Below are 17,248 nucleotides of genomic sequence, written 5' to 3'. Positions count from 1 at the left end.
TGGCTTTACCTGATATCAAAACAGATCTCCTTACACATAAAACATCTGGACAGGCCACACAGTTTGAACATTAAGTTTCAGTTTGTATCTTATCATACATCTAGTACCGCAGCCATGCATTAATTATCTCTGACCGTTATCTTTTCGACATGATTTACAAAGAAAAAAAAAAACCACCGAATACTGTATATCTTACTGACTTATAATGATACCATAAAGTCATATCTTTCTCGATTGATTCCTTCATTCGAGAGATTAACAATTGGCAAGAAGAAAACTCAGTGATATATATATATATATATATATATATATAAGTACATATGCATACTATTCATGATGTTGTTACAAATGCATTAACCTGATGACATCCTTGCGCAGATTTCAAGATGTAACATACTTTTTATATCTATTTGTAGTCGAGAAAGGAGTAGATTCTCTGCAACTCCCTTGAGACTTTTGCAAGAGCTAGATGACTTCTTTGCCCTTTTAAAAACTTAATCAGTGCCAGGGGGCCAGGACAGTTGTTTGCCACCAATCACATGCATGTGGATGTGGTAGACCGACTGGCAGCCATGATCGCCGTCATTCACTACCAGGCGGTAGCCGTCAGAGAGACCTTCTTGCTCTGCCACCTTCTTAGCCGTGTACATCATCTCACCGAGTATCTTGAATTAAAGGATTACAAGAACAAACAATAATTAACAATCACGACGTAAATAATGTACAAACATGCAGTCTGTATATGGTACAAATAATATCATAATTTTGCATAACACTTTATCCGTCACCATACCCCTTCATATTTTATTGGTAATTTTATTATACTTATGTTACTGCTTTATTCATCTCACGTTAATTTTATAAAGTTACAGGCTTTAAAATGTACAAGTGTATTTATGAAAACTCACTCTTAATTGTGAAGTGTTTCCAGTGATGTCAGGGAATGTTTCTTTTAATACATTTTAGAGCATTTGCTTTTACTCTTTAATATTCGGTGCCAAGTAAAAATGTCAAGGGTAAAAAAAACGTCATTGGTAAAATAAATATTGTTCGGAAAAATTAATGTCATCACGAAAACTGTCGGGGGATATAGGATGCAAAAGTGACCGCAGTAAAATGTTATAGACAAAAGAAAGAAAGACAGAAAATAGAAGAAATTATGTCTGGAACAAACTTAAAGTGTTGATCTGGCAGAGGCAGGTGTGTCAGAAACAGGGATGAAAAAATCACAAACAAAATATATTATTATATAGATGCTGTAACATTGTCCACCAATGGCGGAAGCGTCTGTTTCACGTGTCATGTTAATTTCTTTTTTTTTTTCTTCATGAATAGTCAGGTGGAAAGTAAACTTGTCAGCAGTAATAGTACATAAATGGAGAAACGTATACATGTATTTCGAAACAACGTGATCATGAGAGGTATAGAGTAAATACCTTCGGAATAACGAACCTTATTTCACTAACCTTTCTAAATAACGAAACTCATTTCATATTCGGATTAACGGACCTTCGGAATAACGAATCTCATTTCCGACTAACGAGCTTCGAATTAACGAACCTCATTTCCGACTAATGAGCTTCGAATTAACGAACCTTCGGAACAAACCTTATTTAATTTTTGGATTAAAGAACCTTCGGAATAACGAATCTTATTTCATTTTCGGATTAACAAACCTTCGAAATAACACACGCCACAAGTGTTCGGATTAAGGGACTCTATTTCATTTTCGGGTTAGCAAACCTCTAGATAGAGGGAGTTTGTCTGTTTCGGAATAATGAACCTTAGAAATAACGAATCTTCATTCATTTTTGAAACAGTCAAAATGTGTGTAGAAAAAAAAAAAAAGAGACACAATTACAGGAGATAAAGCCAAAGAGTAATGAGAGTTTTTTGAGTTTTCATGATGTTTGGTATAAACAAATCTAAGTTAAATAATTATGTTAATAATTCTCATGACAGATATTTTAATTTGGCAAGCAAGATCAAATTTGAGAAATTGCATAAACGAATCAATCAATGTGTGGCAGTCCAATGATACTGGACAAAAATATTTGGAATGTATCATAGACAACGCTCCGACTCGTGGAGCGTGCTTATTGATTATTTATGAGGAAAGGCCCTGTCTTTTTACCTCTGGCATAATTACCCATGACATTCTTTTCCTGGACATTTCTAGACCGACATTCTTTTTAATCTTGATATTTTTCCCCTGACGTATTTGAAAGGACATTTTTCCTTGACATATTATTTACCTCTGATAATTTCCATCACGTTTTCCCCCCTTATATTTCATTTTTACTCTTAATAATTTCCCGGACAAATTTGCCCTCAACTTTACCCCTAACATTTCTACCCGAGACATTTCACTTCATATACTTCGCCTTTCATATGTCATTCTGAATATTTTCCCTGACATATTTGCCCTATATTGGTCCTGATATTTTTGAAGTTACATATTTACCCCCTAACACTTTTTCACCTTAATAATATTCTTCATGCTTTTCTCCTGAAACATTTGCCCTTGACATTATAAAAAAAATGCCGATGAAATATTTCCCCTGACATATGTAGCCATGAAATCTTACCCCTGACATTCATACCTGTGACATTGTCTCCTCTTACATTTACTTTTGATATTTTTTTTTCCCATGACACATATGCTTGTGGCATATTCTGCAATATATTAATCCCTGACACTTTCACCCTTGACATTATTTCTTACTTTTGACATTTTTATTTTTTAAGCTTGATTTTTTTTTCTCCTGAGTGACATTAGTACGCGTGACATATTTACCACTTTTTTTTTTTGTTCCGAACCTGAAGTTCATCGATGATTAATATCATTTGTTTATCTTTTGCTTAGAATTAAACCTGCTAAAGCATGAATGATGATTTAACAGGCGCCGAACTGCTTGCTTCGCATGAGATTGATATAAGAATTCTTTGATAGAGGAATGTTTGTCTTTCTTTCTACTTAAAGTTAGTTGTTCGGGAGAGAAATACTATAACAAAAGTCAATATTAAGTACTTACAGATATGGCATGTATATTGATTAATGAAATCTCCTCATATGTTGTCCATCTTTAAGAATTAAAGATGTATAAACTAGCCCATTTTCATCACGATAGAACCTACTGAAAAAGCAACAAAAATCTAAAGGCAACACATAGTGACATTGGCCATTATAATTACGTATTTGCATCTCCTCTGTAATGTTAGCAGCATCTTTTCAGGAGGTATATTACGTTAGCACTGCTGACATTTATTGTTCTCTATGTAGCATCAAATCAGTTTGTAAGTATCAAAGCAAAGTTTCTTGTAACAAAGAATGAGCTCAAAAACCAACCGGAACATGTTCCTTTTCAGCTGCTGAGATCCCAGTGATTGGAGTCTTTGGGATGACAAGGAAATGGGTTGGAGCGCGGGGGTTTCTGTTCCTGATCGCAATTGTCTGTGGAAAAAAAAATACAGCAAAAGATGATTTTTTTTTTTTCATGAGTACTCTACTAAGTCTGGTCGAATTGCAATAAATTTCACGTTATCCCTACTTGTTTATCAGTGAAAGAGAATACTCTTCTCAGCTCTCCTGTATTTTTAATATACAGTGCTCATTCGATTATCTCTTCAGCGATTATTATACAGAACCAGTATCCCTACTAAATGTAATTGGTGTGTTATACCAACGTCACTGCAGTCGAGTGCAATTTGTATGGAAGTTTCCATACGTTTAAATATTCAAAATCTAGAGTATACATTGCAGGAGTGTACGTGGTGTAACATGCTAATCTCTATTGATATGTGGTAAAGGCAAGACTGTACATGCAGGATTGTTTTTTATTACTCAAATTTGTGTGAAATCTACAGTGCTAATCACCATCAATATGTGGTAAAGGCAAGACTATACATGCATGATCGTTTTTTTTTATCACTCAAATCTGTGTGAAATCTCCAGTAATGAGAAACCAGAACACTTGATCTTTGATAGGATAATAACAGGGCTGATCCTGGAATTCAGTTAAGGGGGGAGGGGGAGGGCGCAAGGCAGTTTATACTAGTATTTCTGTTGCAAAGAAAAAAAAAAAGTCTAATAATATCTGGTGCCACTACAGTCGGCTGACAAGGGTCATTGTGCGATTTCATACATATATTTTTCTTTAAAATGAACAAAATATCAAAGGGGGGCGCTCTCATAGGCGGCGCCGCGGTTGCGCTGAAGCAAGTATTTACATTTGGAGCCCCACAAAGAGGAGATGGTTGAAAACAAACTGTTTAAGTCCATAAAGGATTAATGTGAACATTGTCAATGTTTGCGCACAAATAATGACTTCAGCAATGTGGATGGAATTGACATTTTCACACTTAAAACAAATCGAGACTGTACGGCAATCGTCACTTGGGTAGCTATACAGCCTTATGTGCTCTGTCTATAATATACAAAATACTTTGCCCTGAGAGTTTCTGGTTGAAACTATTGACAAAAGCGACTCCAAAGGAACTATATTTATTCACTGAGGAGCGAAGCCCCAGAGTAGATAGTTCTTTTGGAGGCACCGAGGACTAACGTTTTAACCAAAAACTCGGAAGTATAATAGGCAAAGTATCTATGTGTTTTATATTTTGGATCAAAACTTTAAAAAAAGGGGATGGCAAAAAAAAAAAAAAATGCGAGGCGCCGACGTGTAATGGATGCGATGTTGGAAAGGCATACCTTACGATGCAGTGCGCACTCCAAAATTGCTTTGTGACGTCATAAGTGTTTTGTTAAAGGGAAGATAAACCCCAAGAACAATGTGGATTGAGTGAAAGCAGCAACATTAGTAGAACAAATCAGTGAAAGTTTGAAGAAAATCGGACAATCGATGCAAAAGTTATGAATTTTTAAAGTTTTGGTCTTGGAACCGCTGGATGAGGAGACTACTAGAGGTTATGACGTATGAGTGGACTACAATATCAAGAAAATATAAAGAAAATACTACAAAAATCCATTTTTCATGAAAATTACAAATTCCATCAACTTGATATTGACATATGTTAAGGGTAGCAATTATTCCCCCTGCTTTCTGAAAGCGGTTGGTCCACTGCTCTTTCATAATTCTAGAAAAGTGAATTTTTGTTGAATATCCTTTATATTTTCTTTGTATTGTTGTCCACTCATACGTCATATCCTCTAGTAGTCTCCTCATCCAGCGGTTCCAACACCAAAACTTTAAAAATTCATAACTTTTGCATCGATTGTCCGATTTTTCTCAAACTTTCACTGATGTTTTCTACTAATGTTGCTGCTTTCACTCAATCCACATTGCTCTTTGGGTTTACCTTCCCTTTAAAATTGTTACAATTCACAGTTTGGCGGTTAGTACAAAGCTGCGCACGATTTCAGAATTGCATTGTGACATCCCTTGTTACAAATCACATACTGACGGTACAAAGCTGAGCAGGATTTCAGAATTGCATTGTGACACCATTTTGCAAATAGTACAGTATACTATTTGCAAAAATGTCATCATAGAAGTGACGTGATTTTGCAGACAGTACTCCATGATGGAGTGTCTAACATGCCAACATTCTAAAACAGCTGAAAATACTTATAATCACGTGAAGCTCTTTCAACCAATCACTACTGATAGAGAAAGTGTATAGTTCTCTTGGAGAGACAGAGGCCTATAGTTTTAACAATAAAGCCGAAATTAGGCAAAGTAAATTTGTTTTATATTTTGAATAAAAAATTAAAATAAAGAAGGGGAAATGGGGGAAATGCAAAGAGAGAAGTCGTATACACGGTGGATGTGATGTTGTGAAGGGATCCTACATTGACCATAAGAAGCATGTAGCACAGCGCACGATGTTTGAACAGCTTTGCGATGTTTTTTTTTAACACATTATACAAGAGCGACTGTGCGCAGCAATGCGCAACGTCAGAATTGCTTTTCATGACGTCACAATTGTTACAATTGTTATAATAATATTGTTAGAAATTGTTACATTTCACAGAGTGACAGTACGGTGCAGTGCGCGATGTCAGAATTGCTTTGTGATGTCACAATTGTTTGTTCAAAATGTTACATTTTCACAGAGTGACGGGTACAAAGCTGCGCACAATTTCAGAATTGTCTCGTGACATCATATTGCAAATAATAATAATAATGATGATAAATGCTATACTCTTTACAAAGTGTCGTGATAGAAGTGACGTCATTTTGCAAATAGTACTTTATGGAGAGTCTAAAATTTTCTGACATTGCTAAAAATACCAATAATCACGTGAAGCTCTTTCAACCAATCACCAAAGAATAAATTTTTGATCAAAAATATAATGTAAAATATCACTAATACCCCTTCCAACACAGACACAAACACACACACATACGGAAAACAAAATAAAAGAATACGGTATACCAACTCCGCGCACTTAATATATGGCGGTGCACTACTACAAGTAAATACCTCAATTAACATGAGGAGATATTAAAGGGAAAATGTGATGGTTAGCACATTTTTATCACACTGTCGAGCCGTATAAATAAATACCTCTCAATACTAGTACGTGGCGACAGAACATGTTCTCGACCGACAACCAGTCGCCGCACAAAGGCATGGATATAACAATTAACACAGCCAGAGATCATGTGCCAACCATAAGTTGGCACATCATAATATTGTAATCACGCCTCTTCAATACTTCGAGGATTAGTGAATTCACTTACATTTTCATCTTCATAGAGAATTTTAGCTGGAATCTCTTTTCGTATTATTTGACCGAAGACCGAATCCCCACCGGGTTTGGTCGTCTTTGCTTTTGCCTGCTCGTCTGACATGATTCTGTCATTGGCCTCTTCCGTTTTTGAATACCCGGCAGCACAGGGATACCACCATGGATTGTAGTATTGGCCCGGTCCCGATATGATTATTTGAGAGCTCCCTTACGAATTGTGTATCTAACGCTTTATCACCGATCTCGAGTCAAGTACGCACACAGTCTAAGAATCTCGACTTGAACGTACGCTTCGATGCGCATAACTGACCGGGTTACAGTTTGTTATTCCGAAGGTTAATACGAAAATGAAATATATCAATACAGAGTTCGCAGTTAGGATCCGAAGACTCGTTAATATTATACGCGTCGTCTTTTCGTTGTGCTATTCGTGGTTCCTAAAGAATGTACCTCGAATGCGGGCAGCGAAAGAATCGGGCCGCTCATGATAATTTTGTTCTCTGTCGTTAATGTTGCAATTAGTCCTTTAGTTGCGTGCATTAGGGCCTAATTAGGATCAGACAAACAGTGTGATATACAGGCCGAACGATCTTTAATTAATCCTCGACATCGTATACATTTCAGGCCCGTAGCCGGGGGGGGGGGGGGGGTGCGTCGGGTGCGTACGCACCCCCCCCCCCCCAAATTCTGAAAGGTCCACTTTTTCATAATAACTGTTTTTAGCAATTCTCAAGATAACAATCCAAATATATAAAGACACATTATATGCTACGTAAATGTGGAAGAGTACGTTTAACAATGTTAAAAATAATTGTACGAAACCCTTTTGTTGTATGAACCATCGGATCGTCCCCATGCACACAAACACAAATGTTATGTATCAATTTGTGCGAGCTATTATTATATTGGCACTGCATGCCATGGCCCTTGGCACGTGTGACCGGTGTTATTTTTTTATTTTTTTTTTTCCACTGGCCGCCCGAGTACGTGCGATTCGTGGATGACATTGAGGTTGACACTTGCATTTTTTCACAGGAACAGAGGTGAGTGGATGAAAATCTAATAGCCTCAAGTTTACATATATGATAAAAATTAAAGAAATTTCCTCGAAATTACTATAATCGAAAACCTGAGACATTTTATATCTACGTCTCACAAAGATATAGTACATGTATGTTGGCATGATAATGCCTGGGGATAGATTATTATGTCAACTATTTTCCATTATGAATGCATGCTCCAATCAAATTGTGAAAAGGTGGTCATGGATTAGCATTTCTTACGAACGATCAGGAGAGACAAAACAAAATGAAAGATCTGTCTTACTCCAGTTCTCTTGTAACACTCATCGGGCCATTATGCATGCCTAACGAATTATAATAGCTGCTTTTTCTAGCCCTTTTGCTAGTACCAATATTCGAGAAAAGATCATCTATCAAGTAACTGTACGATCTCCGTGCATAATCTAATGCTTTTAAACACACTTGCCTTCTCGCCTTCAGCTGGCATTTGCTTACGGTTCCAACAAATTATTAGTTATACATTTTCTCATGTTGTGACAGTTCGATTGGTTCTCATTTTGAAGTGAGCCAAAACCTAAGAACATTCTCACTTATAATTTCCAAAGAGTATTATGCAGGCACGCAAGCTAAATTTAGTTGTATTTCATTTAAATGTAATGGGTAAGAGGGTATGAGAGAGAATGCTGAGCTATGAAGTAAAATGGTAAAGTAAAAAGTTTGTCAGATAGTATTACAAAAGCTCCGGAGTAAAAACAGTCAGGGAAAAACCCTATGTATGATAACATTGTGAGAGCGTTAGACTGCATTCTGACGCGTCGTTATTTAATTTATATTCTATATTCATATTTTTCATTAAAAAACACAGGTAATGAGCCGGATTGGGTTAAAATTCTCACTTACAGCTTTGTAGAAGTCTGAATCAACAGTATTACACAGTACTTCAAGACGTATTAGTACAAACGATTTCTTGAGCCTGCACCATTTCAGGCTCTGTTCTGGATACGGCGGTAGAAACTCATTCTTTTTTGTTGTTTATTTTATCATTATTCACTAATCTCTTTTCTAACTTACAGGTAGCGGATTTCTTTGCAGGCCAAATTCGGAAATGTAGTGTTGATTATTACTTATACATTTTCTCATGTTGTGACAGTTCTATTGGTTCTCATTTTAAAGTGAGCCAAAACCTAAGAACATTCTCACTTATAATTTCCAAAGAGTATTATGCAGGCACGCAAACTCATTTTAGTTGTATTTCATTTAAATGTAATGGGTAAGAGGGTATGAGAGAGAATGGAAAGTGCTGAGCTATGAAGTAAAATGGTAAAGTAAAAAGTTTGTCAGACAGTATTACAAAAGCCTGAATATTGCAAGAGCTCCGGAGTAAAAACAGTCAGTGAAAAACCCTATGTATGATAGCATTGTGAGAGCGTTAGACTGCATTGTGACGCATCGTTATTTAATTTACATTCTTTATTGATATATTTTCATAAATATCTCAGGTAATGAGTCGGATTGGATTACAATTCTCACAGCTTTGTAGAAGTCTGAGTCAACAGTATCACACAGTACTTCAAGACGTATTATATATAGTACAAACGATTTCTTGAGCCTGCACCGTTTCAGGCTCTGTTCTGGATACGGCGGTAGAGACTCATTCTTTTTTGTAGTTTATTTTATCATTATTTACTAATCTCTTTTCTAACTTACAGGTAGGGGATTTCTTTGCAGGCCAAATTCGGAAATGTAGTGTTGATTATTACTTATACATTTTCTCATGTTGGGACAGTTCTATTGGTTCTCATTTTAAAGTGAGCCAAAACCTAAGAACATTTTCACTTATAATTTCCAAAGAGTATTATGCAGGCACGCAAACTCATTTTAGTTGTATTTCATTTAAATGTAATGGGTAAGAGGGTATGAGAGAGAATGGAAAATGCTGAGCTATGAAGTAAAATGGTAAAGTAAAAAGTTTGTCAGATAGTATTACAAAAGAAACTCATTCTTTTTTGTTTGTTTATTTTATCATTATTTACTTATCTCTCTTCTAACTTAAAGGTAGTGGATCTCTTTGCAGCCCAAATTCGAAAATGCCTAGAGACAGCTAGTAACCAAATATGCTACTATAATTTAATAAATAAGAAATAACCATTCCAGTATGTTTCTTAGTGTGCACAGTAAGACAGATCAAATCACTCGAAAACATCTGAGCATTAAGCCTGAGGTCTGGATTTGCACTCAACTTCTTCCAATGGCTAACGGATGTTTAATTTTTGAATTTCACTGACCTCCAAATTTCACAAAGAAAACCTTCCACTAGCATGATGGTTAATATGACATTTGACTGATATTGGAGATGTTTGCGAATCGGATCTACTACCTTTGATATTATTAAATCTAAAATGATTATTTGAAAGTTCGGAAATGCTGGAAATATCCTACCACAAGGAGGCAAAATATAAATGGTTCACATTTACAATTCATTTTGTTTTAAAAATTTTCTTATTTATTTTCGTTTTTGACAAACTCGCATACCAGGCTTCAGGCCTGCTGGTATAACGCGGGTATACAATAGAAAAAATAAAAGTTAAAACAACACCAGGAAAATCACTATTCTCAATTTTGCGGCGCGCTATGCGCGCAGAGTCTCGAACACAATTAAACTTTGCAACTTCCTGGCAAAATGAGTTTTTACTATTTCCTAGATGAAATACCGTAACGCGATTGCATGCAACAGACAAAAATACCAATTTCCTCGAGACTTTAAAACGTCATTAAAACAGTCAAAATTCACAATTTGCGGCGCGCTTCGCGCGCAAATTCTTATACAACTTTTGTAGTTCGGTCGTCCAAAGAATATATATGATATATAAATATATATATATATATATATATATATATATATATATATATATATATATATATATAATTGTGTGTGTGTGTGTGTGTGTGTGTGTGTGTGTGTGATCATTGGTATTGGTGCCGAAGGTCCGTTTTTTTAGTGACCGCACCCCCCTTGAAAAATCCTGGCTACGGGCCTGCATTTGATGGCCAGGAATCCAAGATGATGACAAGACGACGTACAGACGTGAGTGCATATAGCCCTGGTAATAATAGTAAAGGTATTTACATTGTTACATTGTATAGACAAGCTATATAGAAGCGCTTGAAAAAAAGAAGAAAAAAGAAGTAAACTGTGATTCTATAATGAGATTAGATAAGATTTATTTTACAAACCGCAAATTAGGCCCTATACGTCCGGTGCAATAACACCACACTGTGCCTTCACCACCATACCGATATCTCCGTTGCTGCGCTGAAAAAGATCCGAATAAAGACATACCCCAAGATTGCGTTGTGTAATAATCTGCTTTTGATGATAATTTTAATGTTAACATTATCTGTTTATATTTAGGCCTGTACACCGTATTTGACTTTATATGTTAACAGTTTATGTCAGTGAAAAATCTTTATAAGAAGCGCAAACATAATATACATATCATATTATGATTGATCAAAACTACAAACGTTGGAAGGTGATATCATTGCTCCATCACTTATTCTCTCATCAATTCTGATAAAGATTGTTGATACTCTTGATTGTGATAACGAATTAAAATCTGTCATGATTTCCTAAAAAATGAAGATAATGCATCTTGATTCCCTTAAACAGCTGTATACACAAGATTATACCTCTTTCCACAACCATTCTGTTCAGTCATGTCAATAAGTTATTGTCTGTGTTGTGACTGGTCAATAATAATATAAAAAACAAATCAAAACAAACAAAACAAAACATAGGGGAGTAACAGTGTTTCTTCAAAGGATAACGTCTTCGATTCCTTTGTATTGTGCATAGGAATATACATAAATATATGTTGATTATTGAAGATAATTGTGAAATGAACTGCCGTTCTCGTTGCTGCTTTTAAAGATGACTCTATAATATTGAAATATATCACCTCACCCTGGGGACAAACACAGTCATACTATAAAAGGGAATTGTGTCCAGTTTGAATTCTCTTTGTTTCACGATGCATACGGTAAGGAGCGAAAATAAAAGAATAAACCATGACAATAATTTTCAGGGAGAAAACACATTTCTGCATGCAATACGTGCAAAGAGACAAAGAAAAGCATAATTATTGTGATGACTTACAGAAAAGGGTTCAGATTCTGGAATGGAACAGTGTTACACCCCTTCCTCCGCCCTTATTAAATCAAATTAAGCTATATAATTATGAGAGAGGAGGGGGTTCTCTTGAACAAATTGAATTTTACATTAAAAAAAATACAACTCAAGTCCCCTTTTATGACCAATGCAGCAGCGGGCGGGGGCAGTTGAATGCGTTCCCTCGAATTTGTATGCCCCATAGACACGAATTATAGACCTCTTTTTTTTTGGGGGGGGGGTCCGGTGGGGATGGGAACTATAGTTTCCTCCCTCCACTAACTTCTACGTGCGACATGGAGCAAAAGAGGTTAGCTTTTGTTTAGTTTGTATACTCTATTAATATCGAACAAATCATTCAAAAGTACATGTCGTATATACATTACATTATATTGGAAGAAACAAGGAAAATACAATGATCTTATATGCAGACTTATTAGGCTCTAATAAGTTTTGATGCCTCCAAGAAAACCCTCTGACTTTTTCCATGGAGAAAGTTATATGAATCCGATCCCCCTCCCATCACGCCAATGCCCCCTATGCAAGACGTCCGTTCCATCCATGTTCTTGTCAGATCGCTTGTGAATCAGAGAATCCTAATATTGTTGTTAAAGGGATTGTATAGTTTTGGTTGAGACCTAATTTCAGGTTTCTACCATTTTTTGGTGAGATAATGAGAAACCTCTTATGAAATATGAAAGAGCATGTAATTCCATGAGGAATTCAACTTTTATTTGATGAAAATTGGTTTTGAAATGGCTGAGATATCCAAAACAGAGCGATTCTAATAAAGTGTGGGACCCACACTTTATTACGATCACTTTGTTTTACTTTGTTTTTGGATGTTTCAGGTATTCCAAACCGGATTTTCATTGAATAAACTTTGAATTCCTCTTAAAATGGTATGCTCATGTGCTATTTCATAAGTGCTTTCTGGGTATCTCGCAAAAAGTTAAAAGCCCAATTCTCATCTCCACCAATATACCATCCCTTTAATCAATTGATGATGTGTTCTTTCGAAAGCCATGGTAAGGGGATGGATAAGGGTTATTCTAGTTCCCGTTCTTCATCTTGATTTTGCTAGCTAAGACCTGTTTCATGTTTAGTGTGCAGCAGATGCATGTCAGCTTATAATGGGACATCGGTTTACGGGAGTGGATCGATTTCCTTTCTTGTGTAGACTGTCGGTTGGTCTCACCTCCCTGGTTGGTACAACATTTGCTTCTCGCCAGTCATTTTGGTATTTCACTGAATTCATACTTATGACAACCGAAATATCAGCAAAGAACGGGAGCAAGATTTTTTTTTTTCCTGCAATAACTGCTTCAAGATTAGTGGAGGTGTAGGTCCTGTCACGACTCCTGTGTACCATCCGGTCTAGGAGCTTTGGAATTTTCAAACCACGAAGCAACTTTTCTACATCCTGAGGTAGGAAATATCCTCCATTTCTTTAGAATCTGAGATTGCGAGTAATACAAGTCATCAGGTAGGCCGATCGGGTTTCCTTGGTGAAAACACTTTCGAACTGTTTCAGCGCCTAGCTAGCTTTTGCCATCGGATCAGTGACTGCAATGCCATCAGTTACAGTTTTATTGGTCCTGTGTTAGCGGTCCTGCTGTGTGAAACTCCAAATCTCTTTTAATACTGTTAAATTATGTGTTATCTTCATAATAATTTATGTAGAAAAAAAAAAGAAGAGATTCCAAATAATGCCAAAAGGCCCTAGGGCCTTATACTGTAGCTCTTACAGTTGCAGCGTTTTGGGGTTTCTTTTCAACTCTTCCTCGAAATGAAAGGGATCGGCCTAGCCCATTTTTTTTTATTTTTTTCTGTGTGTCCGATTTTAAACTGAGTTGCTGTTTTTTGTTTTTGTTTTTTCCCGGACACGGGAGGGTGGGGGGGGGGGGGGGAGAGGAGGAGGCTGCAGCCCTCAAACCCTTCAGCTTTTCGAGCGGTTTCACAGTCTGCTCTGCTTCCTCCACTCCCCCCTCCCCCACCTCCCTCCCCTTCCCCTCCCCTCCCCCTCGTGGCTCGTGATTCTCAACAGGATCAACGTTGAACCACATGCGCTGCTATCATGCTGGAGCTGCGCGCATGGTACATGCATGCAGCAGATGAATGCTCTGTACGTAGGCATTTTATACCAGACTGTGAAGTACGGTATGACGACGTATACTGGTTAAAGCTCAGCTCAGGGCATAGAATTCCGGAATATTCCTGTGAACATGAACCGTCAAAAATAATTAACCTCATTTGAACCGCTACAGCTGCACACACAACTCCAAATAAGCTTATTCTAGCTCGAACTCACTGTGTCGCCAATCTTGTGCCACAGATTTAAAGGTAAGACTGCATCAGCATGCATGATCACTGATGACACTGTGCACCGGCGCGGCGGCCACCGGCCACCGCCCCGGTCCGCGGGCCGCGCCTGGCGGCTAGCTGGCTGGGCTGCGCCTATTCTCGTACATGTTACACGCTCAGTACAACTTTGCATTATCTGTCTGCTCACTTTTTGTTCATTTACTGCTATAATGAGGCTCAGGAAGTGATGGATGGGACGTACAACGATATTTTGCCGTGGATATTACCGTGAAACGTTGTTTACAAGTGTCATTGTTAGTGTTGGGCTTGGATATTCACAACGAAATTAATGAATCGAAACTAACTCAGTAACTGCACTTCCGTGTTGTACGTATTGTGTATTCCGCAGTCAGTCAAGGAAATGCTTAGTCCCATTCCTTCAAACTAGTGTATCATGTAGACAGTCTTCTTGAACTTGATAATTCATACCAGAGGCAGAGCGGAGGACAAACTATTCACCGGCCCGGGGCGCTTCACTACCTACCTTGGGTGGGTGCACGTTCGGGATGGTCGCACTTAAGTTAACACTTATCAAAGGACCTACATACATACATGCATAGTCTACTAAAATAACCATGCAGTTTAAAGTGGAAAAAAGGACAAGTTCACCTTCATTCATTTGCATGTGAAGTGAGTGAATACCGATCTACATCTACAGTAACATTTTTTTTTTTTATAGAGTTAGTAGGGTCTAGTTACGTCAGTGGAAGTTTTGAGGAAAATCAGACAATCCTGTCAGAAGTTATGAATTTTAAAAGTTTCTATGCAGTCACTGCTGGATGGCCGATGGGTAACTGCGACCAGCCCGAACACTAAGTATAACTGTGTACAAGGCCCCAAGGAGCGCCCCAGGGTTACTGGATGGGAAGACTACAGTACTAGTACTACAGTCTATGATGTCACAAGGATATAAATTATAGGATAAATTTAAAGAGAATGTCACAAAATTTCATATTATGAAAAACAAGTACACATTTCCTCGACTTGTCACTGACATATGTTGAGGGTAATATTCCCCCTGCCTTCTGAAAGAGGCAAGTCAAGTGCTCCTTTATTACACAATTTGTACGTGAGAAAAGTGAAAATATGTTGAATAATTTTCCTTTCATTCTACACATTTGATATCACATGCTGTGGTAGTCCCTCATCCAGCGATAGTGGCTCTGAAACTTCAAAAATTCATGACTTGAAGATTGTCTGATTTTCCTGAAACTTTCACCAATGTGTTCTAATAATATTGATGAATTCTCTCAATTCACAAGCAGTCAAATTTTCTTTAGGGTAATCCCATAATTACAGATGTACATTTCGTACACTTTATAAAGCTCTCACAACTAGACTTGATTTCATTCGCAAGATTTAATACCTTTAATTTCTAACATCCATCTCAGGTAAATTGATCACAAAATTATATTCAATATGATCAATACTTTAACCTTGAAATGATGGAAAATAGTGCCGTTACACGAATTCAGTTTTCTGACATTGGAATTTAAAGTGGAAAACTGAGTTGTGGGGTACTTTCCAGCAAATTCATTCTTTTTCATTTCAATTAGATGTTAAGTAACCCAAAAGTGCAGAAATGAAGAATTATTTTCTTTTCTAATTAGGCATTAATTGCACCCTTTTTGTGTTACGGACGTACAATTACAGTCGTACAAAATTTCAATTACAGATGTACATTTTGAAATTGTTATTAATTTCATTATTTTGATGGATTTTTAAGATCCTTTTACCAGAATTCAGTGTCTTCTCATGTTTAATATAGGGTCTTAATCTTATAATAATTTTAGATGACAATCACATTTTTTACGGAAATCTGTAAACACCTTCTCAATCTCATCTTGCATACAGTTCGTGCTTCACTGAGCAACAGGATGATTACGTTAACCAAAGAAATATCCTTTTTTGGTAAATTAGCTTGTCAGTTGGTCATAATAGCCTATATGACTTTGACAGACACATTATGGTCTAAAACATTAATTTGTAGAAAATGAATTAATTTAATATTGGAATCAAATTTAATCAATTGCTACCATAAAACTATCTACAGATCCATTGCTCATGTATGCAGTACACACAAAGCAGTGTTAAAATGGTTTGCACCACACATGAAAAATTAATGGTGTAGGCCTACTATATTTTGCAAGCATTTTAAACAAAATCCTTTTCCGAAACATCTGAATTATAGCTATACCTGATAAAAGTTTTGAAAAAAAAACCCAGAACATTTGTACATAAAAACAAATTGACAGCAAACTATCATGGTGACTAGAATTAGTGAGAACAAAGCCATTAACGAGGGGAATCTATTAATTTTAATGTGGATGTTGAAAACACATCATGGTGTCTCTTGTCCTATGAACTGTAAGTATTCCCAAAATCTTTTATCTCTCAGCATGTTAAAAACAAAATCATACTAGTTTGTATGGTTAAACTGAATTAATTTCAATTTTTTTTTTGTCTTAAAAATAGTGTAACATGGAATGATGGAGACTTTAATAGAAAGACAGACATAATTTACAGAGCAAAGAGTTTGAAAGCGAGTCCCAGACTCGAGCTAAACTGACCAAGATTGCCATCAACTATTTGTAGTGTGATTTTTCTGGCAGTGTTTTTTTATCTGGTGGCTGAGGCCACCTCCAATGACCACTTGCAATATGTGCATGACATTGATCCTGAGATTCCTGTTCTTAGTGCTCCCATTTATAGAACCTCACCAGGAAATGTTTCCTTGTGATATTCATCTAAAACACTAAATCCCCCAAATTTACATCAAGTTTATCATTCACTGAAGTGTCATCTTCAGGTATCTCATCTAGACTGTCAATTGAATATTTCCTTTATTAATCACATCTTTTGTGGGATTCTTAGTACAGGTATTTCTACCTCATAGGTTGTTTGTGGAGTTGATGTAGCTGCCCGCCCAATTTTCACAGATGTTATGTATCTCCAAACTGCTCCTTTTTTTTCTTTCTT

General features: G+C 36.7%; 1 protein-coding gene across 1 annotated transcript; it reads right to left on the bottom strand.

Annotated features, from left to right (window-relative positions):
• Positions 1–459: 459 nt before the first annotated feature.
• LOC140238056 (uncharacterized) lies at positions 460–6,818 on the bottom strand. Its single transcript, XM_072317979.1, has 3 exons — positions 6,708–6,818; positions 3,350–3,454; positions 460–665 (listed from the first exon to the last, which is right to left on the bottom strand). The coding sequence occupies exons 1-3, from the start codon at positions 6,816–6,818 to the stop codon at positions 495–497; spliced, it is 387 nt and encodes a 128-aa protein (XP_072174080.1). The 3' UTR covers positions 460–494.
• Positions 6,819–17,248: the final 10,430 nt, after the last annotated feature.

This window comes from Diadema setosum, chromosome 14 (genome assembly GCF_964275005.1).
Source record: "Diadema setosum chromosome 14, eeDiaSeto1, whole genome shotgun sequence".
NCBI classification, from domain to species: domain Eukaryota; kingdom Metazoa; phylum Echinodermata; class Echinoidea; order Diadematoida; family Diadematidae; genus Diadema; species Diadema setosum.
The sequence above is the reverse complement of the archived record's forward strand: the minus strand, read 5'-3'. Positions and strand labels throughout refer to the sequence as shown.

Excerpts from the sequence above, each read along its gene's own strand:
- LOC140238056 (XM_072317979.1), bottom strand. The coding sequence starts at position 6,818 with ATGTCAGACGAGCAGGCAAAAGCAAAGACGACCAAACCCGGTGGGGAT. Across the intron at positions 3,455-6,707 it reads TTCTCTATGAAGATGAAAAT|ACAATTGCGATCAGGAACAG; the intron begins GTAAGTGAATTC and ends TTTTTTCCACAG. Across the intron at positions 666-3,349 it reads CTGAAAAGGAACATGTTCCG|ATACTCGGTGAGATGATGTA; the intron begins GTTGGTTTTTGA and ends CTTTAATTCAAG.